Source organism: Nicotiana tabacum, chromosome 17 (assembly GCF_000715075.1).
Source record: "Nicotiana tabacum cultivar K326 chromosome 17, ASM71507v2, whole genome shotgun sequence".
In the NCBI taxonomy this organism is placed as follows: Eukaryota; Viridiplantae; Streptophyta; class Magnoliopsida; order Solanales; family Solanaceae; genus Nicotiana; species Nicotiana tabacum.
Window position 1 is genome coordinate 118999796 of NC_134096.1, and position 25565 is coordinate 119025360.

The following is a 25565-nucleotide window of genomic DNA, read 5'->3' on the forward strand; positions in this document are numbered from 1 at the left end:
CACTACTTCTTCGATGTTAGACTAGATACTTAGTGGGTATATATTATTTATGTACCCATGCTATACTTCTGCACTTAATGTGCATGATCTGAGGCAGGTGCATCTGGGTATCAATCTGGCACGCACGTTTGATTCCTATTATGAGACTACACGGTGAGCTGCCTTTGAGCCGTTCTGCAGCAGCTGGGGTCTCTCTTTTGTTATTGTTCTGTCTATTTCATTTCAGTCAGTAGAGTAGTAATCTTCTGTATATTCTACTAGTAGCCCATACACTCGTGACACTAGGTCTTGGAACAAATTACTAGATTGGTGGTTTTGGCTTTATTTCTACGGTTATGATTGCATTTAGCTGCTTTCGTTTTAATTATTCTAACTCTGTTCTTTATCAAATCTTTTAAATTAAGGAAAGTTAATTACTTGAAAAACTTATTAAAAATGGGATTCACTAGATTGGTTAGGGTTGGCTTGCCTAGCAACGATGTCGGCGCCATCATGGCCTAAAAATAGAATTGGGTCGTGACAACATGGTATTAGAGCCCTAGGTTCACGTAGGTCTCACAAGTTATCGGCAGACCTAATAGAGTCTTGCGGATCGATGCAGAGGCGTCTGTACTTATCTTCGAAAGGCCATAGGGTGTTAGGAAACTACTCTTTATTCATCTCCTATCGTGTAGTTGGTGGTGTACTAAGTTTCTTCCTCTTATTCTCTCACAAATGGTAAGAACGCGCACGACAGACGTTCCTGACGCGGGAGGGGCTGCTCCCCCTATTGCTAGAGACTAAGGCAGAGGCCGGGGAAGGGCACCCGCCCGAGGTAGGGGACGAGGACATCCCAGAGTTGCCCCAGTTGTACCATCAGCAGATCCATTAGAGGATCCCATTGTTGAGGAGCAGGATGAGGTGCCCGCAGCAGAGCCAACCCCGGTCGATTTTATGTCAGCACCGGGCTGTCAGGAGGTCATGGGTCATATGCTATGGTTCATGGATACTATGACCCAGGCTGGTTTATTTCCAGCAGACCCAGCCACATCTCAGGTGGGAGGGGGAGCACATACCCCTACTGCTCAGGCTCCGGGGCATGTGATTGTCGTATATCAGACCCCGGGTGCACTACCCATGGGCGGCGCTCAGCTAGTTGCAGCAGCGACACATGAGCCTAGACCAGCTATGGCTGGTGAACCGCAGAAGCTACTGGACAGATGGACTAGGCTACACCCTTCTGTCTTTGGAGGTGAGCGACATGAGGATCCCCAGGACTTCAGTGATCAGTGCAGGGACAAACTGCACAACATGAGGATATTAGAGTCCCATGGGGTGGATTTTACTACTTTCCAGTTGAAGGGCAGGGCCCATAGGTGGTGACAGTCTTATCTTCTTGGCAGACCGATAGGTTCTCCTCCCATGACTTGGGACCAGTTTACACGTCTATTCTTGGACATGTATATCCCACCCTCTCAGAGGGAAGAGTTGTGGTTCCAGTTTGAGCAGCTCCAGCAGGGTCAGATGTCAGTGACCGATTATGAGGCGAGATTCTCTGAGTTGTCTCGCCATGCACTTATGATACTTCCTACTGAGGCGGAGCGAGTGCGGAGGTTTGTTACGGGGTTGCACTCAGGTATTCAGGATACTATGGCTCGGGAAGTTGAGATGGGGACTTCCTATCATCTAGTAGTGGAGATTGCTTAGAGGATTGAGGGTTACCGTCAGAGGGGTAGAGAGCATATGCAACGGGACAAGAGGGTCCGTTATTCTGGTGAGTTTAGAGGTGCCCCCGGCTGGGGGCAAAGTTCAGTTCATGAGGGGTCAGCCCAGCAGGGCCATATATCCAGCACCGCCGCCTCCTCGGGGTTCTCCAGTGCGACCCTATTTCAGTGCCATGCCAGAGAGTTCTTACTGCCCACCATCCATTCAAGGTTCCTCCAATGGGTATTCAAGCCATCAGGGTCAAACTTTGGGATATCAGATCGTTGTACCGAGAGGTTGTTTTGAGTGCGGGGATCCCAGTTATGTGCGAAGGTTTTGCCATAAGCTTCGGGGCAAGGCAATACAGCAAGGTCATCAGCCCATGATTTCAGCACCAGTTATCCGGCCGCCTAGAGGCGGAGGGCAAGAGGGTAGGGGCCTTCCTAGAGGTGGAGGCAAGGAAGGGGAGGTCAACCAACTACTGTTCAGACAGGCGGAGGCCAGCCAGTTGGCGCTCCAGCTAGGTTTTATGCTTTTCCGGCCAGACCAGATACAGTGGCCTTAGATGATGTGATCACATGTACTATTTCTGTCTGCGGTGGGGATGCTTCAGTATTATTTGATCTAGGATCTACCTATTCATATGTGTCATCTCTGTTTGCCTATTTCCTAGATATTCCTCGTGAGTCCTTGGGTACTCTATTTATGTGTCCACTCATGAGGGCAATTCTGTTGTTGTGGATCAGATCTATCAGTCCTGTGTGGTCACTTTCTGTGGTTATGAGACAAGAGCAGACTTCCTGTTGCTCGATATGACCGACTTTGAGGTTATCCTGGGCATGGACTGGTTATCTCTATATCACGCCATCCTTGATTGTCATTCCAATATTGTTACCTTGGTGATGCCCGAGTTTCCTAGATTAGAGCGAAAGGGTTCGTCTGTCAGCACACTTAGTCGGATCATCTCTTTTATGAAGTCTCGACACATGGTCGAGAAGGGTTACTTGACTTATTTAGCTTATGTTCGGGATACTACCGCAGAGTCTCCAACGATTAATTCAGTACCAGTAGTTCGGGAGTTCTCCGGTGTGTTTCCTTTTGACCTTCCAGGCATGCCACCAAATCGTGATATCGATTTCTGTATTGATTTGACTCCAGGTACCCAGCATATATATATCCCACCGTACCATATGGCTCCGAAAGAGTTGAAGGAGTTGAAGGAGCAGCTTGAGGAGTTGCTAGCAAAGGGGTTTGTTACGCCGAGTGTATCACCTTGGGGTGCACCAGTGTTATTTATGAAAAACAAAGATGGGACTATGCGGATGTGCATTAATTACCGCCAGTTGAACAAGGCCACCATTAAAACAAGTACCCGTTGCCGCGTATTGATGATTTATTTGACCAGTTGCAGGGTGCTAGGGTGTTCTCTGAGATCGATTTGAGATCGGGGTATCATCAGTTGAAGATTTGGGACTCGGATGTTCTAAAGACTGCATTTCGTACTCGATATGGCCATTATGAGTTTCTAGTGATGTCCTTCGGTTTGACTAACGCCCCAGCGACGTTTATGGATTTGATGAACAGGGTGTTCAGGCCTTACATTTATTCGTTTGTCATTATCTTCATTGATGACATTTTGATTTACTCACGTAGCATGGAGGAGCACGAGCAGCATTTGAGAGTGGCGCTTCAGATCTTGCGGGAACAGAAGCTATATGCTAAGTTCTCCAAGTGTGAGTTTTGGCTAGATTCTGTAGCATTCTTGGGGTATGTTGTATCAGGCGGGGGTATTAAGGTAGATCCCAAGAAGATTGAGGCAGTTCAGAGTTGGCCTCTCCCTATTACGGCAACTGAGATCATGAGCTTCTTGGGGTTAGCAGGCTATTATCACCGGTTTGTGGCGGGTTTCTCATCTGTTGCAGCACCTTTGACTAGATTGACCCAGAAGGGTGCTCCGTTCCGTTGGTCCGATAATTGTGAAGCGAGCTTCCAGAAGCTCAAGACAGCTTTGACTATAGCGCCCGTTCTAGTGTTACCTTTTGGCTCGGGGATGTATACTGTGTATTGTGACGCTTCACGCATTGGTTTGGGTTGTGTATTAATGCGGGAGGGGCGAGTTATTGCATATGCTTCGCGTCAGCTGAAGCCCCATGAGAAGAATTATCATGCGCATGGTTTGGAGTTGGCCGCGATTGTTCATGCTCTTAAGATCTTGAGGCATTATCTTTATGGAGTGTCCTGCGAGGGTTACACTGATCATTGCAACTTGCAGCATTTGTTCAGGCAAAGGGATCTCAATTTGAGGTAACGCATATGGCTTGAGTTACTGAAGGATTATAATATCACCATTTTTTATTATCCGGACAAGGCGAATGTGGTCGCGGATGCCTTAAGCAGAAAGGCAGAGAGTATGGGTAGCTTGGAATTCATCTCAAGAGAGGAGAGGCCACTAGCTTGGGACATTCAGTCCTTGGCTGACAGGCTTGTGAGGTTGGATATTTCAGAGCGCAGCCGAGTTCTTGCATGTGTCGTTGCTCGATTTTCACTAATGGATAGGGCCCGATAGTTTGATGATCCGCACTTGATGGTTCTCAGAGAGACGATGCTACAGGGTGGTGCCAAGGAGGTTACTATCGGCGAGGATGGTGTTCTGCGACTCCAGGGTCATCTATGTGTTCCCAATGTCGATGGCTTGAGGGAGAGGATTCAAGAGGAAGCACACAACTCTCGGTATTCCATTTATCCAGGTGCTACGAAGATGTATCGTGACCTGAGACAGCATTATTGGTGGCGGCGGATGAAGAAAGACATAGTCGAGTATGTATCTAGATGCCTAAATTGCCAGCAGGTTAAGTATGAGCACCAGAGACCAGGTGGCCTACTTCAGTAGATGACTATACCTGAGTGGAAGTGGGAGTGCATTACTATGGATTGCGTAGTTGGGTTGTCGCGGACCTTGCGGAAGTTCGATGCAGTTTGGGTCATTGTTGACAGATTGACCAAGTCGGCACACTTCATCCTAGTTGTGACTACGTATACTTCAGAGAGGTTGGCCAGATTTATATTCAGGAGATAGTTCGGTTGCATGGTGTGCCTGTTTCCATCATATCAGACAGAGGCCCTCAGTTCACCTCATATTTCTGGAGAGCAGTACAGAGTGAGTTGGGGACCTGCGTAGAGCTCAGCACAACATTTCACCCGCAGACCGACGGACAGTCGGAGCGGATAGTTTAGATCCTGAGGGACATGCTCAGAGCATGTGTGATTGACTTTGGAGGGCAGTGGGATTGATTCTTTACCTTGGCTGAGTTTTCCTACAACAACAATTATCATTCCAGTATCGAGATAGCTCCATTTGAGGCTTTTATATAGTCGTGATGTCGTTCTCCCATCGGGTGGTTTGAGCCCGGCGAGGCTAAGTTATATGGTACTGACTTGGTAAAGGATGCCTTGGAAAAGGTAAAGTTGATTCAAGAGCGACTTCGCACGGCACAGTCCAGACAGAAGAGTTACGCGGATCAGAAGGCACGTGATTTATCATTTATGGTGGGTAAAAAAGTTCTCTTGAAGGTTTCGCCGATGAAGGGAATCATGAGGTTCGGGAAGAAGGGCAAGTTGAGTCCAAGGTTTATAGGCCCATTTGAGGTATTGAAACAAGTTGGGGAGGTTGCTTACGAGCTTGCTTTGCCGCCCAGTCTATCAGGAGTTCATCCGGTTTTCCATGTATCCATGCTCCGGAGGTATCATGCCGACCTATCACATATGTTGGACTTCAGCACGATTCAGTTAGATGAGAGCCTGGGTTACGAGGAGGAGCCAGTTGCCATTGTTGACAGGCAGGTTCGCCAGTTGAGGTCCAAGAGGATTTTCGCAATAAAGGTTCAGTAGAGAGGCCAACAGGTCGAGGAGGCGACTTGGGAGTCTGAGGAGGACATGCGAAGCAGATATCCACACTTATTCAGCACTCCAGGTATGATTCTAGACCCGTTCGAGGATGATGTTTGTTTAAGAGGTGGAGAATGTAATGACCCGACCAGTCGTTTTACTTTTTAGAACCATGTTTCCCTAAATAAACTCCCCGTACGTGCTTCTACTGTTTTATGGATTGCAGTGATGGTTATTTCGGGATTTGGGAGGGTTCGGGTTGAAATCAGAACACTTGGCTCCTTAAGGTTGGCTAAAAAGGCTAAGTTTGACTTCGGTCAACGTTTTGAGTAAACGACCTCAGAATCGGGATTTGACGGTTCCAATAGTTCGCACGATGATTTCGGACTTGGGCGTATGTTCAGATCGGGTTTTGGATGACCCGGGAGTGTTTTGACGCCTAATAGTGAGAGTGGGTCCGTTGAAGGTTTTTGAAATTCTTTAAATTTGATTTGGGGTAGGTTTTGATGTTATTGTGGTCCAAATGAAATTTCGAGACCAGGAATAGTTTCGTAGTGTCATTTAAGACTTGCTCGCAAAATTTGGTGTCATTACGAGTAGTTTAAGTACATTTCAGCGCATTGGGAGTAAATTGAAGAACTTAAAGTTCAAATTTTGATTCAATTGGTTTGGGGGTGTGATTCTTAGTTTTGATATTGTTTTTGGTGTTTCGAGAGTTGGAGCGAGTCCGTTTTATCATTTCGAACTTGTTTGTATGTTTGGACCGGGTCTCGGGGTCCCCGGATGCCGTTCGGATGATGCGCGGATGGAGTTTGAATCAAAGAGGGCTGCTGGTTACACCAGTTCTGGTGCAACCGCACCTGCGAGCCTTGGGCTGCAGGTGCATTGGGTGCGTCGTAGAAGTGGTTAGGGGACGTGTGGCAGTGGACCGCATGTGCGAGGCCTTGTGCGCACCTACGAACGCGCAGGTGCGAGTTTGAGGAGTGCAGAAGCGGACATCTCCGCAGGAGTGGCACCCTTGATGCAGAAGCGGAATCCGCAGGTGCGGCTCTCCCCTCCGCAGAAGCGACCTTCACTGGATTGGGAGATTCCGCAGAAGCGGCCCAAGCACCGCAGATGCGGTACCGCAAATGCGGTCAAGGCACCGCAGGTGCGATAAATCGCTGAAGGCAGTGGGTGTTTTAAATCGGGGTTTGAGCATTTTGCTCATTTTTAACACTTCTTGGGGGCGATTTTGGAGCTAGGTTAGAGAGGGAATTTTCATCAACTAATTGAGGTAATTAATTCCTATCAAATGTGAGTTAAACACATAGTTTATGGGTAGATTATAACATGATTTAAATCATGTATTTGGGGATGGGTAATCCTTTCAATAGTTGGAATATGAACTTTTAAACATGTGTTGATTTATTATTAAACCATTTGACTAGTTTTGGCTTGTTCGGCACCGAATTGAGGGTTTGAGCACCATCTTGGACAGAAAAGTAGGCATTGAGACGAGATAAGTCTCTTTTCTAACCTTGTAAGAGGGAATTTACCCCATAGGTGAATTAATTAATATGTAATCCTAATTGTGGGGGAGGGGGGGCTACGTACGCACGTGGTGACGAGAGCCCGTATGTAGCTACTAATCATACTATTGTCCGGGTAGTCTAGGATCCATATCATGCTATATTTGAAATGTTTGCACCCCACTGGTTGGTCTAATTACTTGAGTCATTTTTGAAAATGTACAAAAGAATTGTAAAAGGTTAAATTTCACTTCCTTGAAGTTGTGAACGGAATACTTGACTGTTATTGAGTATTTGTGTTTCTTTAAAGTATTTGTGGAGCAGGCCAAGCGCCTCGGTAGCAGATAGATGCATCTATGGTTCGAGCCGTTCGACCCTCGACAGTGCGCAATTTAAATATTCATGTTGGATCGGGCCATACGACCTCGGTATAATTTGTGTATGATACATCTTTGGAATCATTTATAATTGATATTGTTTCATTGGCTTGAGATATAAATTGTTAAATGATGAAAATAAATTCGGGACTTAGTACTTGTGAAAGGATTATTTATTATTTTATGTTATTGAGTTTTTCAGTATTATTCACAAAATCCATGCTTATTTGTAAATTTGGCATATTATTTTTAGCCCATAGTAAGTATCAAAGTCGACCCCCCGTTACTACTTCTTCGAGGTTAGACTGGATATTTAGTGGGTACATATTGTTTATGTACTCACGCTACACTTCTGCACTTAATGTGCAGCATCTGAGGCAGGTGCGTCTGGGTATCAGTCCGACGTGCACACTTGATTCCTGTTACGAGACTACACGGTGAGCTGCCTTTGAGCCGTTCTGCAGCAGCCAAGGTCTTTCTTTTGTTATTGTTCCGTCTATTTCATTTCAGTCAGTAGAGTAGTAATCTTCTGTATATTCTACTAGTAGCCCATACACTCGTGACACCAGGTCTTGGCACACATTACTAGATTGGTAGTTTTGGCTTTATTTCTACGGTTATGATTGCATTTAGCTGCTTTCTTTTTAATTATTCTAAATTTGTTCTTTATCAAATCTTTTAAATTAAGGAAAGTTAATTACTTGAAAATCTTATTAAAAAGGGGATTCACTAGATTGGTTACGGTTGGCTTGCCTAGCAACGGTGTCGGGCGCCATCACGATCTAAAAATATAATTGGGTCGTAACATTAAAGAGTAGAAGTAACTTTCTTTTTATTACAAAACGTTAGTCTAACTTCATAACAAATTCATTCTTTTCTTATCTCGATTTTTTCCTTTTTGCTTTTCATCTTTTCTTTTTTTTTTTTCTTAAGTAAAATCTAAAATATCAAAATTAAACTTAAAACTGAATACTAAAAAAATGGTAAAAATTTTAAATATAGTCAAAAATTAGGTGCTCACAATATATGGTCATATTAAATCACAAATCCAATTACAATATTTGAGAAGCGAAACATAGATAAGATACTTAAATGTATATATTGAAATTAGCATTAACTTGTACTATAATTTATAAGATCGTTTAAATTATAACTTTCTACATATATATATTTTTAAATCTATACTTATTTGAGTAATATAGGAATTCAAATAATATTATTCATGTGATTTTTTAAAATTTATTTCTATAGATAAGGATTCATGCGCAACGCTTGTACTGTAAATTAGTACTAACCAAGTGTTTAAACAACAAATCCGTTGTAGTCTAGTCGGTTAGGATATTCGGCTCTCACCCGAAAGACCCGGGTTCGATTCCCGGCAACGGAATATTTTTGTAAATCCTATTTTTCTCTTTTTCTCGCTGACGAGCCTGTGAAAGTGGCGGGGAAAAAAAAAACCAAAGAGGCACCAGGCGTGAGGGAAACTCGTTTCTTCCTAGGGTTTTGAGAAAACGAAAAAGTCGGAGAGGAAATCGAAGGGAGAATGGAAAAGCGAAAGAGCGGAGGAGGTGGAGGAAGGAATAATGGAGGAATTGAGGAGAACACAATGGCAATTCTCGATACTTCTGGTTTCAATCGACACTCTCACCACCGCCTTGACGACAGTACGCCTTTTTCACTTTTCTTATTTCTTTCATTTGTTCATCCGTTAATTATTTCAATTCTGATTTTTTTTCGTAGGGCTTGCTTTTCTGGAAGCTGTTCGCTCTGCTTCGTTACTTCCTGATAATGGAACTCCGCCTACTAGGTAAGTAATCTTTTCTCCCTTTCTGTTTTGTCATGTTTTTTCTGTTTGTATTAGAGTATATAGTAGGACTAGTCTATGTAAGTTTTTAATCTGAAATTTGAGATGTAATGATTCTTACATCTAATTAATGGATATACTGGAACAGCACGATGTGGCAGGCAATTTTCCAAATTTTGAAGGAAGAGACTTCCCTTGAACTAATAATGGGAAGTTATCAACTTTTAAATGAGCTGGATAAGGTACACGTTTGCTTTATTCATCATGTTTTATGTTTAAGTTTAAAAGAGCTATGGGATCAGTCACTATGCTTGCATCAGGGTAGGCTACATACATACACCCCTAGGGGTGCGGCCCTTTTCCGGACCATGCATGAATGCGGGATGTTTCATGCTCTAAGCTGCCCTTTTTTCTTTTATTACCGCATTTGACATTTTTACTTGAATGGAATTTCTTGTGAATGTAGCGCTTTCCTAGGTTGTGCTTGCCCAAAATGGAGAAGACAGAATCATGTCTGCCACCAACCATTTCGAATGAACCTGTTGTGGTTGAAGAGGTATCTCCACCCTCTCATAGTTGACGACTCCGTGGTTCCTAGACAGAGTTGTTTTGTCAATAGTAATGATTGGGTACTCTATTTCAGGCCTGGTGTCCATTTACTCTTGGGTTGGATAAGGATGATGAAATAAATAAAGGTTCGAGTGGATCAATTGACTCCTTGGTGAGTCAGATCTTATGTAATGGCTATATCACACATTCACATCAATTTCTTATTGTGTTTTCCTATTCTACTGAATCTTGTTATTCCTCTCACCTGTATCTTGGTGATGGTAATCTTTCTGGTGATTTTAGGGCTTTCATTCACTAATACAAGAGCTTGGGAAAATGGTCAACCAGAAATCAAAAGCATTAGAAACAGAGGTTGGTACCACATTGAAGCTTTCTTTCCATTTCTGTGACTTGTAATAAATATGTTCTCCTTTTATTATCATATAGATTGTGAGTTCAGATCCAGTAGTAATTGCAATTTCAGCTATACTTAGTCCGGTAGCCGGGTTCTTTTCACATTTTTCTTGATTTATGAGCATATATTGCATTTCCTTGAGCATATAAGAAGTATATAAGTTATTATTTGTTTTTCACATTTTTCCATTGAAGCAGTATCTCATGGTGAGCATGTATCAATTAACCAAGTGCTAGTACAGTTAGCTTCTGACCATTCTTTTTCACCAATAGTGTGTATTTCTGTATTGAGCTTTTAATTTAGATATATAGTTATGTCGAATTCCTTTGCGGGCTATGCATTTAGTTGAACATGCCTTTCTGACAATCTTGACTAATAAGTTAATTTCACGGGTCAATGTTGTACTTATTTCTTTTAGATTAATAAGATAATTCACAGGTCAAAGTTGTACTTAAATCCTTTGTCAGCCATTTAGTTCATCAGTTTGTGCGTATTGTCATCATTGAAGAATTACCTTGTCTTTCATCTTTCATCAGATAGTCTGACAAGATCAATTGCAGATTTTAAGGAAGATGTTACTACTTCACTATCTTGTCAGCGTGCTTGAAGCAGACTTTGTGCCTTGTAATTATGCATTTAAAGGTAATGATTTTTTGAGGATTCTAATTCTAATGAAGTGTTATGCACCTTAAGAAATCTTCTTGAAATGTTAAGAGGTTCATCTTGCAGAGAAGATGAGATGGACCCTTTTGCGAGATTCATTGCTCAACGTGCTTCTGGTATATTTTTCGTTTTCAAATGTTACCATTATTTATTTGTCTGTGATATTGCTAATTAGAAGTGTTAGTTTGCTGAGGTATGCACAGGATGCCATTACTTATTTGTCTTCCGCTCATTGTTCAGGGGTCAAGAAAAATAATCTACAAAGGCTTAGTCAAGGACTGCCTGTCGGTTATATGTGATGTGTTCTCTGATTTATCTGACCAATCTGAGTCCACCTCTGATCTGGATTCAGTGGCACCTCCCTCAAAGGAGATATCATATATTAACACTTCTGCTTTTGCACTAGCTTTACCTGAACTCAAACGATCTACTTGCTTCTATTTGAAGAAGCTCCTCATAATGGTGAATTCTTGTGCATTCTATTCCTTAAAATATGTATTTGACCAGTTCTAACGGTGACTTGTTTCACAATTAGATGATGGAGCTGGATACATCACGGGATGTGGCAGATGTTCAAGGCCTTACCACCAGAGCTGATGGTGTGAGGTATTTCCTTCAATAAATTATTTTACTTTTAATAAAGCCATCAGATTAAGAAATATAATTGATATCGGAGATGGTGCAGAACACCTGCTGCAGAGATCATTTTGGATGAACTTGCTTACAATTCTGACATGCTCTCCCCCTTTTTTCAGGTAATGTCCTTTCCTCTTTTAGTAGGACAATGAGGTTATACTTTTGTGTCTTTACTGGGAAGATAATAACATTTTCTCTACATGGTTCCTGGAAATCTTATATCACAAATGTGCAATCAGACTTTGAGCATTTGTTACATGTTTCTTTGTCATTCTGACATAACCTTGGTTGTCAAGGAGAATGTTACCTAAATGATGAAATAAATTTCTACAGGTCTTTGATGACCCCAGGTGGAAGCTAAAAATGATCATGCCGTATTTTCAGAAGTACATTCCTAAGGTAAATGGATTCTTCTGTCATCATGACAGATCTTAACAAATGTAAAAACAGACACTGGAAGTATCTCCACTTAATTCACCTGGTAGGAATTATGTAGTGGAAGGTAGGCTAGATACAAGAATTGGGGCATTGTTTTAGTCTATCAAATTTAGTTTCATTATGAAGCTTAGTATTTTGTTGTTGGCATTCTGTTGTTATTGTTGCTCTGTTTTGTTTTCTTTTGTCTTTGGAGTCTTTATAACTTTTTGGTGATAGGATACATGTAATATGTTGGGATGTTAGACAATATGCTCTTGATACATACCTCCTTTTCTGCTTTCGAAAATACTTCTTCGAACCTTTTCTACTAACTTCTTCTATCCTGCCAACCTTTCTGCCTTTTTGATTACTGGGTTCATGCTGCAATCTTTATGTGGCGCTTCTAATGGCAGGCTTATGTCATACGAAGTGTCCTACCCTGCAATTGAACAGTTATGCTATTTGTTCAATGCTGTCCAACTATTCCACCGGGATAATCCACACTTCTTTAAGTTAACGCTGTTGGAAAAGCATAAAGTGTCCACACTTTTTTCTCCATCTTGTAGGATATTTTGCATGTTTTCATGAGATGAGGACATGATCATATTTTGATTCTTGCTGCAGCATAAAGTCAATTTCTAGTGACTTGGTACTTGTACATGTTCGAATGACAGTTGAGACTTGTCTGTAGTTACATTTTTCTGGATGCTATCTAGATGTTCTCAGTCCTATTTTTGTTGCACAGCATGACACATTCAGTTTTAAGGCCAGAAGTACACTCTTTTATATATAAATACAGGGATGAGTTATTAGTTTATTTGTTAAGACAGTATGTTCGCTAGATGTCCAAGCCGCCATGTCAAAGACTCATAACCTTGTTTGAGAAGTCCTTGGACTCTGTAGATATTGAACGTGAAACTTTTTATTAGAGGCATTAGCATATAGAAGATGACCTGTTTCTCATTCTAACATTCCTTATACTTCCTAAACACAACTTACCATTTGTGCTGTCTTAGTCCACGTTGAGCCGGTCTCTTCATTTTATTTTGATGGCAGAAATGTTAAGTTGTCCATGAATGCATAGGGTAATTCTTGACAAGATGTTTACCTTTAACCACACTTATCATAAAAGATTTTTACCATTAACCCAATCTCTTTTGAATTTAATCACGAATTCCCTACAGATATATAGTCTCTGGTCGATACGTTGCTGAAATACTAGTGCATGGATTGTGGAACCACTCTGTTGCTTAGTGTCTTGATAATGATATTCGGGAGCTTTTGTTTCAATTCTACCACATTCAAGGAGTAGAGACAGAAATTGCAGCCTACTTTATGGAAGATATTTACTGTGAGTTGGGAAAATCTGGGGCATAAATTTCTCTAATCTCCTCGATGGGAATGGTGTTCAAGCAAGTTCCTTGGAGTTTGCAGAAGTCCTTAGTTGCGACACTTGAGCTTTTTCAACAAATGAATTGTTTGCATTTCCCTTTTTTAGGAATTGCAAAAGATTCATGCCCCAATTTCATTTTTGGTTCTGTCGGTGGTTTTCCTGTACATTATATTGTTGAGGTGTCATCTCAAAAAGCTTGGCCTGGTTTAATACAAAGGTTACAAGCTAGAATTTTGAGAAATTAAAATCACTTTAATGTACTCTATGTTGCAGTCTTATTAAAACTACTTTAATTTAATTGATGTTGCAGTCTTCTGTTCGTACTAGGAGATCAAATAGTCCAGGGAATGATTCCACATTTGAAGGTGTTCTGAAGTGCTTCTCAAACAGCAGCAGCACAAAGAATATCATCAAAAAAATTGGAGCTGATGTTGCTCAGCTTCTTCTAGGACATGCCTTTTTGGTGATTATTCTTACTAGCAAACAAATTCGTTTAATATCCAATTTAGATTCCTAGAATAGTTCTTTACTTACAGAATTTCCAGAAGATGTTGCTGCAAAAGGGCTTTGAGTTCAGTTATAGATAATCATTTTGTCCTAGTCTGACCAGGATAAGTATTTCATTCTCTTACAGGCTTACTTGTCAGTATCAGTGGAATCTTCTGCTGAATATGTTGATGATTCCGAAGAGATAATGAAAGGAAGCTCTCTCCCTGAAATCTGCAAGCACATAATAGCCGCTTTTACTTCTATCAGAAAAGAAGACAAGTAAGATTTACTTGATGTGTGTTGATTGGTTGCTCTCACCTGCTGATAAATATGCTTAATTTCTTCAAAGATTTTCTGTCGCCTTCGCATATTATTTTTGAACCAGCCATTGCACAAGCTTCGTAATGAATTAGGCACCTACTGGCTTTTAGATTTCCCTAATATCTGGGTATAGATCATAAGAATCTGCAACATGACAATTGAAGTAGCATATTTGTCTTTTTTCCGTGGATTTTGTATGTATCATGTTCCTATTAGAGTTTAGCTTAAACACCTTACCCGAGTTACGCAGTTCCATATAGAACCTAAACTGGATGAGGTAAAAATCTATTCGGAAATAAGATCAGAAAGGCACATTTGGTCCAGATAATTATGATTAGAATGACTACTTTTGATTTGGATTAGTGCTATAGTTGTTAGAAAATCAACCGGACGAACAGAAGTCCACTAAGAATTTTTTTAGATTTCTTCGTATATTTGATAACTTTTTAGAGCTAGAAAAGAAAATGATTAAAAAAGCAGCACAAGAGGGTTACAGGGTTGATCTGTCAGCTATTCCTTCTGTATCTTCTGACAGAGTATTGAGAAATCCATTTTCGCCAGCAAGTGTGTTCGAGTCGGGATTTTCTCTCCTTATTTAAAATGCAACTTTTATTGATGCCTCAACATATGATATACTAATGTGGTAATAGACCGTTGAAGCAATTTCTTCATTTCTTTATAAAAGCTTTTCTTGTGTCTAGCTCTGCATCAGTTAATAAGTTGGCATATGATGCAGGAACACAGAAATTCTATCTTTTGGTAAAGAAGCGGTGTTTACAGCAGCAACCATTCTCTCAACTAAGTCATAGGAGAAACGGCAGTTAATATTTGTTGCTGGTAATGTATATTTTTTTCAAATGGACGCCAGTAGTAACCTCCTATCTCTTGAAGTCGGTCAGGTGATGCTTCGCACACAACGGATAAGGATAAAAAATTTTGGTCGAGGAAACCTTAGTGGTTAGGTACATTTGTGCTTTCTTTCTACGATGATAGGTGATCAATTTTTACCTATAATCTTGTAACGACACTAGATGACAGCATATTAGTTTTGAACTATTGTATTCTATATCTGCTGGTTGGTCTGATTAAGGTCTTAAATAGTAGAAGGAACTGATGGAGGCACTCTTTTGTAGCTTAAGGAAACCTAAAAAGGGTAACACTGTTAAGGAAATTGTCGAATGAATATCCATAGCTCTAAACTACGCAATATGCATTAGTGAAAAAACTGGGACACTCTAATGTTGTTAAATCCTATCGAATGATAGTCATGAAAATACAAACAAAAAAACAAAATTGGACACCAACGACGCATCTATACTGACGATTGATGAAATAGTTGAAGCGTCACAGGCTGATGAGAGGTAGGCGACGTGCTCTGTTAGGCAATTTGCGGTATGTTCTCCAATTATTTTGGTGCGATGTATTATCCAATTAGGGTTCCAGCTATTGCAACAAGCGATAACAACCATAAACTGAAGGTTCATATCCATGACACTTAAATCCAAATGAAAGAGTTTGGAGTATAATCATGTGCGAATAATAAAATTCCACCTGGGTACTTTCTTTACATTTCTTGTTAAGGTAGGGGAAGAAATTGTTCTTTTCCCCCTTTTTGACTCCTTTCGAGATTTCAGGTTACAAAATTTTTATGAATGAATAACCCAACACTTGTTGGCTTTCAGGATATGAGATTTATCATCCAAACTGCTACAAAAGCGCATAGGAATCACTTCATCAATTGTTTCATGTCTCATTTTGACGGTTGTGCTGAATCAAGATGCATCGTGACAGGACCATCATTAACCAAGTTGACCTACCAAATTAAACGAATAGACAAGTCTGAGCACAACTGCCCGGTTCAACAGAAATTTAAAGCTAAAGTCATAATTTTTTCATGGAATCTAACCTTCATCATTGCTCCAAAGATACCATCTGCAATAAAACACAAAAAGAAACAAAAAATAATATAGATGGGCACCTCGTATATAGCATCAGAGCCAGTCAATTTTTTGACTGTTGCAGAGACAACATTCATTGCACATACACAAAAAGCCAGAAAACCATCTCAAGAGAACAGTGATACCAATGAAGAATTGATTTTTTGCTTACAGAGACTAGAATATCTTCAAGAATTGGAGTTTTCAAATGAAAGCAGATAATTGTTCAGCTTTAAGGTCTATGATGCGGATCTATGCATGTGATGTTTTTCAACACCAAGCAAATATAAGAGCCTCAACAATGAGATAGTTGACATGGAAACACCACAGATGCAAACCAACAGCCTTATTCAGTGAAGTAGTTATCAGATGTCTTTACTATGACTGCATGGATGATGTTGAACGCAACAAGTGAAACACTTCAAAAACATAGCAGAACATCCTACAATGGCTGGAAAAGTTTGATCTTATATTCCAGATGTAATGATACAAGTATTCTTGTCTTAGGAAATTATTCTTTAATGTTTTTTTCTCACAGCAGGGGCTACCTACTACATCACGCCATTATGGATTAAAACATATTAAAAAATTCCACACAATTTCTTTAGTTTAAGGGAAATTCTGCACTAAATTTCTGCCACCTCCTTTCTACAGCTGAAATTGCTAGGGGAAAGTTAAGGAAAATAGAAAACATTAGCATTCCGTATTAGAACCTTGAAAGATAAGTTGTCAACATGTATAGTCTGCAAATGGAGTAAAGATAAGCAAGTAATCCACATCGGGGGTGATGAGTGCCCCCAGTAAGCAAAATAGTTATGCTGACAGCCTGAAACTGATGCTAACTTGTTATGTAAGTACATAGGAGTTGAGTCAAGAACATAGAAGCCCGTCAGCAATAAAACAAGAGAGACGGAGAGAAATGTCCATTTTTGTCTTTCCATGGACCTTCACTAACAAAAAAGGAGATCAAAACTGAGAATTTACTGAAAAGAAAATTATTCACCTTTGACTGCATCCTGTTTGTAAGCTTTCTGAAATTTCTCAACCAAAGAGGCATAGAAGGGTTTTGCTTTCTCAGGAGGCATTGCAACGTGAAAATCCGGCTTGTTTCCCTTCAAAATCCCGTACAGTGTAAACTGACTCACTGCATCATCCGACAGTATTAGACATACAAGTAAATCATTATACACCCTGATCAAAGTTTAACTTATTTTCCAATCATTGAGATAGCAGTGTTATCAAAGGCGAAAAGCGCAAAAAAACTCTAAGGTCTGTTGGAGCTTTAAGCGCAAATAAAGCGTGAGCTTTAATGAAAAAAGGCGCAACGGGAGAAAAAATAAAAATATGCACGTAGTCCAAGACCAATCATTATAAGCATGAATAACAATTATATGGACAAAGAAATTGAAAAACAAATCATGATAAAGTGAAATATCAATTGTTTAAGGTTGCCTTTTCAGGATTACACCCATTGACAAGGAAGAGTACGCCTTAGAGCTTTGATGCGACACTAAAACGCCCACATAGCGAGGCGAAGCGCTCAACGTCTTTTGAGCCTCGCTTCAGGGCTTAAGCGCGCCTTTGACAACACTGTGAGATAGTCAAAGCATCATCTTTAAAGTCATTTTACATTATTTTCCCATCATACAAACTTCCAAAGCGTCATTGTTAAGACTTTGACCATTGTGACAACTTGTAAAGAAAAGCAGTTACCTAACAGAATTTCATAACTCTTCTGAACTACCTGCCAATGGAGAATAGAAGCCAATAAACTTAATACTGAAGCCATGGCGTTAAAGTAATTGACAATTTGAACAGTAAACAATACAATTCTCTTTTTCTAAATGTCCAAGCCATGCAACATTACCATCATTTATCTTGCATCAGAATATCTGACATTGGAGATATGAAATGGAATAACAATATTCTATAATCCTTATAAATTCCCAAACCCAGAATAACCAATATGGTAAAATACCCAAATTAGTCTTAGTACGAGAGTTGAAACACCAAACTAGTTGGGGTTGGTGATACATATCCTCTATATATTCCGCCTCTTTCTTTTCCCATAATAAAATGGAAATAGTATGACATAGCCAATGAACTCTTCTGTGCCAATGCTTATCGGTGGTAAATTTCTAAGGTTCAACTAGCTTAGGAGGTCAACTTTTTAAGGAAAGAAAAACATTTTACTCAAGCAAAAATTTTCGATATCAAATCAGACAGTCAGTAATTCTTACTAAACAGGAAGCTGACAACACTAAAAGTCAGCACAAGGAAACCACACATATTTTATCAGTCATGAACTAAATATGCAATACAACTAGAAGTTTCGCAACTACATGGAGAGAAAAAATAAATGAATTGATAAAAAAAATATAAACTATTCCATTGGTTTCAAGTTATATAACACTCATTCCATTGAGACATGCTGCAAAACATTTGACATCACTTCATTGAACTTTTACAACTTGCAAGAGTTCAAGTTCATTTAACTATTCAAGATTTAACCTTTGACGTGAATATTTGTTAAGGAGCTTCAGCCATGGCAGAACTTGAAGATTCTAGAAGAAGGAATGAGAAGAAAGCAATCTCTGTTATTAGCTAACGAAGAAGAGCAAAATGAATAGTTGTATAACACTATCAACTAACTAACTTAGGTAGTTATAACTAATTACTCCTAACTAATAAATAGCTGGGACCCACTATACTCAACACTCCCCCTCAAGCTGAGGGTTGAAATACATCTTTCATTCCCAGCTTGCCTAATAGGTATTCATGTTGTGGCTTGCATAGACTCTTAGTAAATTTGCTAGCTGCTCAGTTGTTCTGATGTGTTGGGTTTTAATCAGACCTTGAACAATCTTTTCTCTCACAAAATGGCAATCAATGTCAATGTGTTTGGTTCGCTCATGAAAGATTGGATGAGCTGCAATTTGTATAGCAGCCTTGCTATCACAATGCAGCTGTATAGGCTGCACTAGTTCAGTTCCCAGCTCCTTAAAGAGTCCTGTTATCCACACCACTTCTGCTACAGTAGAGGCCATACTTCGAAATTCAGCCTCAGCAGAGCTCCTAGACACAGTTCCCTGTTTTTTGACTTCCATGATATCAGTGCTTCACCAAATTTCACTGCATAGCCTGTCACTGATCTCCTTAACTCTACACAAGCTCCCCAATGAATCACAATATGCAAACAGAGACTTAATTACTTTTGCATGCATAAACAGTCCAAGTCCAGGAGCAGTTTTGATATACCTCACCACTCTTTGGGCAGCTTCCATGTGAGACACCTTAGGTGCATGCATATACTGACTGAGCACTTGAACTACAAAGGCAATGTCAGGCCTTGTCATGGTTAAATACAGCAATCTTCCAACTAGTCTCTGATAGCTTCCCTTGTCTTCAAGTTCCTTATCAACTGTAGAACTACCATTTGGTATTTGCTTGTCAAACTCAATGGATGTGAGCTTATGATTGAACTCCAGAGGTGTTGCTGCTGGCTTTGCACTTGCTAGTCCTAGTTCAAAAACTAGTTCTAATGCATACTTCCTTTGGCACATAACTATCCCTTCCTGAGATCTAGAGAACTCAATCCCTATAAAGTATTTAAGTTCACCAAGATCTTTCATCTTGAATCTCTCCTGCAAATCCTTTCTGACTTGTTTGATCAGCCGTAGACTGCTTCCAGTTACTAGGTCACCCACATAGACTAGAATGACTACTAACTCTGAATTCATCTTCTGAGCAAAACAAAGAACAGTCATAGTGACTTTGAGCAAATCCCATATCTACGAGAGCTTCAGTTAGTTTCAAGTTCCACTGCCTAGGTGCATGTTTTAATCCATAGAGTGACTTATGTAGTCTGCACACATGTTGACACTCCTCATGGCTTGAAAAACCATTAGGAACCTGCATATACACCTCTTCAAGAAGATCTCCTTGAAGAAAAGCATTGTGAACATCCATTTGGAACACATACCATCCTGAAGCAGCAGCTAATGCAACTACATCCCTCACACTAACCATTTTAGCTACAGGAGAGAAGGTTTTTGTGTAGTCCAACCCTTCTTGTTTACTGTAACCCTTGGCTACCAGCCTGTATATCTCTCCACTTCACCAGATGACTTGTATTTGACTTTAAACACTCACTTGCAACCTATAGGAACCTTGCCAGGAGGAAGAGGAACAATAGACCAGGTGTTGTTTTCTTCAAGAGTTGTGATTTCAGCTTGCATAGCCTCAACCCACTTGGGATCCCTACTGGCTTCTGAGAAGGATTTGGGTTCCACAATAGCTGAGAATGCAACAAGGGAAGCTTTATAAGTGGAGGACAACTGATTATAAGCCACATAGTTTGACATTGGATATGCAGACTTCTTTGGTGGAACAACATAATCTGCTAGCCACACAGGTGGCTTGGTGGTCCTAGAGGACTTCCTAAGTGCTATGGAGGGAGCAGATGGTTCACAGACTGAGACATGAGGAGAAGTTGGTGAGGATAGATTAGACTGACCATGATCTTGAGGAACTAAGATAGAAGGAGAGGAGGTCTCAACTGTATCAGTATAGTGCTGGCTAGGAGAGGCTGCAGGGAAGGCAGAATCATCAGAAGAAGCAACTGATTGTGAAGGTTGTTCTACAAACTCCAAAACAGGAAATAAGGGAGAAGCACCAGAAGACATATGCTTGAAGGGGAACACTTATTCTTTGAACACAGTGTCCCTGCTGACAAAGAACCTTTTGGAGCACAAATCATAGAGGATATAACCCTTCTGAGAGGAGGAATAGCCCATGTGAACAGCTGAAATTGCTCTGGGGCAAAACTTATCCCCTTTCTTCACAGTGGTAGCATAACAAAGACTGCCAAATACTCTCAGATGTTGTAATGAGGGACTTCTTTGGAAAAACTTCTCAAAGGGAGATTTGCCTTGTAGTAGGACAGTAGGCAATCGATTTAGAAGGTAGACTGCAGTAGAGACACATTCTCCCCAGAATTTGAGGGGCTGGAAAGCTTGAAATGTGAGTGCTCTAGCCATGTCTAGGATAGACCTGTGTTTTCTCTCAACGACCCCATTCTGTTGAAGGGTATATGTACAAGAGCTTTGATGTACTATACCTTGAGTCCTCAACAAGGGTCTGCATCTGATCATTAAAAAACTTTGTGCCATTGTCTGTTCTTAGGCACTTGAGTCTGTGATCAAACTGTGTTGAGGATCATCTCAATAGTATCTGATTTAGAATGTAATAGAAATAGCCAGGTATATCTAGAATAATCATCTACCAAGGTCAAAAAATACTTCTTGCCATCATGCGTAGGCACCCTATAGGGACACCAGACATCACCATGCACAATGTCAAAGATAGATTTAGAACAAGGAGAGCTAGTAGGAAAAGGTAGTCTTGATTGCTTGGCTATAGGACATACAGTACAATGATGTTCCCTTAGCTGCATACTATGCAAAGCATCTATAGATCTCAAGACCTTTAAAGGAGCATTACCTAATCTTTGATGCCATAAAGAAGATATAGCACAAGTCTTATTGTTTGCTAGATTACTACATTTATTGGTGTCACCTGGAATGGTATGTACAATTGAAGAAGAATGAGTGCCTTGGTGATTGAGTATTGCTCTGTCATCTGCCTTGAGAATGTACAGACCTAGCTCTTCCTTACCAATTCCCAACACCTTCCCACTTGAGAGTTCCTAAAAGACACAGAAATCAGGGTAAAATGTTGCTAGACACTGCAACTCCTTTGTGAGTTTAGACATTAAGAGGAGATTATATTTAAACTCTGGAATGTGGAGAATGTTCTGAACTTTCTTATCCTTGAAAAAGAACAAATATCAGTATAAGTAATAGACACTTGTTCTCCAGTTGGTAAATGGACTTTACTCCTAACATTTTCTGGTATTTCATCATACTTCTCTAGCAGGTGCAACCTATGAACCATATGATTTGTTGCTCCTGTGTCTATAATACAGTTACTATGCATCTAGCTTGTCATAAATGCATGTATACTACCTGTTGTCCCTGCAGTTACAGAATTGGCAATAGGTTCAGCCTCCTTGTCCTTATTCAGCAGGTGCATAATCTGCTGGTACTGCTCCTGAGTAAAGAAGTGAGCTGGAGAAGTTGGTGTCTGATGTCGTCGACCTTGTGACTCTGAAGTTGGAATACCAGAACTTGTCACATTGTTAACCTGAGCATTTTGTGCCCCTCCTTTTCTCTTGTTCTTAAAGTCAGAAGGATAGTCATGAAGCTTAAAACAGTTCTCTCTAGTATGACCCTTATATTTGCAGTAATCACACCAAACTGCAGCTTTACCAAAGGAGTTTCTAGGTCTATAACCTCCATTAGAATTAGTATTAATGTGTCCTCCACCATTGTAACTTCCAGTATAACCTCCATTAGAGTTATTGTTAGTCTGTCCTCCACCATTGTAACCTTCAGACTCCAGTATACACCTTATTGCTCATCATAGCAGCTTCATTACTCTCAGCATATACACATTTTTCCATTAATTCTCTGACTCTCCACATTAACTATCATAGCATAAGCTTGGTTCAGATTAGGCAAGGGCTGAGTCATGTGGACCTGATTCTTTGCATTCTCATAGGATTCATTTAGCCCTATGAGGAACTAATACAACTTCTGTATCTTATAGTATTCTACATGTTTCCTTGATTCAGTACAACCACAAGTAGGTGATGGAGTTAAGGTTTCATACTCGTCCCACAACTCTCTCAGTTTAGTGTAATACATAGACACACAGAGGATATGCCTTAAGTTAATGTGGCAATTTCTTTGTGCAAATAGCAAGCCCTAGATGCATTATCTTTATCAAATCTTTCCTTAAGATCCTCACACATTGTGTATGCATTGGAAGCATAGATCACTGAACTAATTAAACTTGGTGAAACTGTATTCATTATCCAAGCAAGTACAATAGCATTGCATCTATCCCACAATTCATGCAAACTAGTATCATATCTGTTTTTTCTACAAGTGCCTAGGACAAAGCCTAATTTATTTTTACCATGCAATACGATTTTCATAGATCTACTCCAAATATAATAGTTTTCTGAACCTTGAAGTTGAATAGAAATGAGCACACAGCCTTGAGTATCGGAAGGATGAATGTAGAGAGGGTGATTGTGGTCGACAAGTTTTGTAGTAGGTGTGGACATTGAAACAGCAACAGGAGAACCAACTACCTCTTCATTGATCGACATTATCACAGTAACAAATGCTTTACCGGAGATCTTCACAATTTTATCAAATCCACACAAATTTAGACACGATCTGACCGCGATTCAACCAGAAAATAAAAAATTCCCAAACTTTAGGTTGAGCAGAGAGATTTCTGTGTTGAGAAATTGCTCGATCAAATCAATGAAAGGTTGATGCTTCGATACAGTTGGATTATTCAAGTTCTCTCACAGCTGAGCTTGAGGAGATCGAGCACCGAGCTCTGATACCATGTTAAGGAGCTTCAGTCATGGCAGAACTTGAAGATTCTAGAAGAAGAAGGAATGAAAAGAAAGCAATTTATTAGCTAACGAAGAAGAGCAAAATGAATAGTTGTACAGCACTATCAACTAAATACTCTATTTATACAATATCAACTAACTAACTTTAGATAGTTATAACTAATTACTCCTAACTAATAAATAGCTGGGACCCATTATACTCAACAATATTTCCCTATCAACCACTACTTTATTATTATTCTTCCTCAATTACTATATATTACTATATAATACACAAGTCAAAATAACATTTTAAACCTCGTGTCCCATCAAACAACGGCATACAAAATGAAACAGAGGGAGTAAGTGTTATAAATATTAATAAACCAGCACAACAGGGAGCGAAACGGAGTGAAAATTACACTGTGATCCCATGTCTTTCCAGTTTCCTCATTTGGGAACAGTCTCATATTCAACACTTTGCGACATCTGCAAATTACAGACATTAACGGAACCAAGTAGACAAAACGAAAGGAAAATATAAATTCGCTTTAGAAAATATTTCCTACTACTCTATTAAGCATTTCAAAGTACCAATGTTTACTGTCACAGTTAACTTACATGTAGTCAGCATCAGAGTCAACGTCAGATTCATGAAGCCCGACCAGAACCAGCAAGCCCGGCCCGATTGCTGATACTATACGCCCTTCTACCTGCAAAATTGCTATTATGCGCTAGGTGAGTAGTGAGCACCATTATTCCTAGCTATATAAATAGGAAAAAAAAAATCAAGGGTTTACCTCTACACTAGCTGAAACAACACGCTGAACTACAGCCCTCATTTTGGATCTCCGTCGACGGCGACAAGTGCGGCGTCCGATTACGGCGCAATATTCGGGTTATTTGGGTTTTCCTTCTTATATTAGTTCAAACTTAAGGAAGGAGGAAAATGGTTTTGACATTTTGACTTTCACTAACCAATGCGGATATACTATTTGGCTGCCAAGAAAAGAAAATTAAAGATATTAGAAAGTTTACTATTTTTATTTTTATATTTTTGTGCGACAAGAAAATTGTAACAAAAAAATAACTCAATTTAATCTATATATCACGAAATTATTAATTTATCTTTGTAACAAAAAAGTCTTTCAACTTTGCCTAATTATTAACTTCTCTCCTAATAACTTTCTATGGTATTTAAGTATACACTAGTCACGTGGAAATCACGTCTCATAATAAAAGAATTATATACATTAAGTATAAATTGTGTATAGTAGAAAAACGTCCAAATAAATGCAATATGTATTTAAATGAAAAATAAGTTTAATTATATTTTAGCGCAATAGAATTTAAAATTATTCGATATTTAGAAGAACATCCGAAAAAAGAACCTTGGATATAACTAGTGTCATTTTTTTGTCTTGCGCTTTCATATGATTAGTACACTGATACAACATGATTTTCGAACATTTATCAATGTACTACTTTGATTAATCTATTTTAAATAAGATTCTTATTTGAAAATCAGATTTATTAAAACGTTACTTGGAACACGTTCGTTTGTCAATTTTATTTCAGTTGTCATTGCGAGTATACCTGAAATCAACTGTACACAAGTATTTTATTACCAACAAGACAGTAAGATTGTAAAAGTCGATCAAAATATTTAAAATTCTATTCAAAAGAAGATTCAATAAAAATACTTGAATGCTAAATAAAAATTGAACAAAGTAGGAAAATTTGTCTCCTAATACATTGGCGCCACAATATATAGTACTTAGTTTACATGGGTTAAACAACACCATATCATGCTGCAAGTCTGTCCATTATCTCTGTATAGTTTATTTTTGGCTTTTCTTAATAATACAAAATAAAAGTTTATTTACAAATAATTTAACTTTGTCAACTTTTTAATTAACCATAAGTTTTACGCCTATTAGGTTATACAACAAAAGTGACTACTATGACGTTATACTCCTATCTTCATCATGAGAACAAACAATTTTTAAGA

General features: G+C 39.6%; 2 protein-coding genes, 1 long non-coding RNA gene and 1 other non-coding gene across 4 annotated transcripts; 2 read left to right on the forward strand and 2 right to left on the reverse strand.

Moving 5' to 3' along the window:
• The first annotated feature begins 8770 nt into the window (after nt 1-8770).
• Nucleotides 8771-8843, forward strand: TRNAE-CUC (transfer RNA glutamic acid (anticodon CUC)). The gene has a single exon. It is a non-coding gene; the product is annotated as a tRNA-Glu (tRNA).
• A 46-nt stretch (nt 8844-8889) lies between these two features.
• On the forward strand, nt 8890-15265 carry LOC107784660 (negative regulator of systemic acquired resistance SNI1). The gene is made up of 15 exons (XM_016605819.2): nt 8890-9120; nt 9197-9263; nt 9409-9502; nt 9727-9816; nt 9904-9981; nt 10113-10181; nt 10785-10866; nt 10954-11003; nt 11128-11349; nt 11423-11493; nt 11573-11642; nt 11857-11922; nt 13644-13796; nt 13968-14101; nt 14880-15265. The coding sequence occupies exons 1-15, from the start codon at nt 9000-9002 to the stop codon at nt 14950-14952; spliced, it is 1440 nt and encodes a 479-aa protein (XP_016461305.1). The 5' UTR covers nt 8890-8999; the 3' UTR covers nt 14953-15265.
• Nucleotides 15266-15611: 346 nt separating this feature from the next.
• On the reverse strand, nt 15612-24520 carry LOC107784668 (uncharacterized). Its single transcript, XM_016605826.2, has 7 exons — nt 24355-24520; nt 24176-24267; nt 23977-24043; nt 17794-17824; nt 17084-17224; nt 16050-16075; nt 15612-15956 (listed from the first exon to the last, which is right to left on the reverse strand). The coding sequence occupies exons 1-7, from the start codon at nt 24394-24396 to the stop codon at nt 15894-15896; spliced, it is 462 nt and encodes a 153-aa protein (XP_016461312.1). The 5' UTR covers nt 24397-24520; the 3' UTR covers nt 15612-15893.
• Nucleotides 21113-22243, reverse strand: LOC142171624 (uncharacterized). Its single transcript, XR_012701445.1, has 2 exons — nt 22107-22243; nt 21113-21787 (listed from the first exon to the last, which is right to left on the reverse strand). It is a non-coding gene; the product is annotated as an uncharacterized LOC142171624 (long non-coding RNA).
• Nucleotides 24521-25565: the final 1045 nt, after the last annotated feature.

Bases quoted from the DNA above. Each gene is read 5' to 3' on its own strand.
- LOC107784660 (XM_016605819.2), top strand. From the start codon at position 9,000: ATGGAAAAGCGAAAGAGCGGAGGAGGTGGAGGAAGGAATAATGGAGGA. The intron at 11,004-11,127 runs GTATATTTTTCG...CTCATTGTTCAG, and splicing joins CATTGCTCAACGTGCTTCTG to GGGTCAAGAAAAATAATCTA. The intron at 11,350-11,422 runs GTGAATTCTTGT...TTTCACAATTAG, and splicing joins TGAAGAAGCTCCTCATAATG to ATGATGGAGCTGGATACATC.
- LOC107784668 (XM_016605826.2), bottom strand. From the start codon at position 24,396: ATGAGGGCTGTAGTTCAGCGTGTTGTTTCAGCTAGTGTAGAG. The intron at 17,225-17,793 runs GTAACTGCTTTT...CGGATGATGCAG, and splicing joins GAGTTATGAAATTCTGTTAG to TGAGTCAGTTTACACTGTAC. The intron at 16,076-17,083 runs GTGAATAATTTT...GTTTTATTGCAG, and splicing joins CAAACAGGATGCAGTCAAAG to ATGGTATCTTTGGAGCAATG.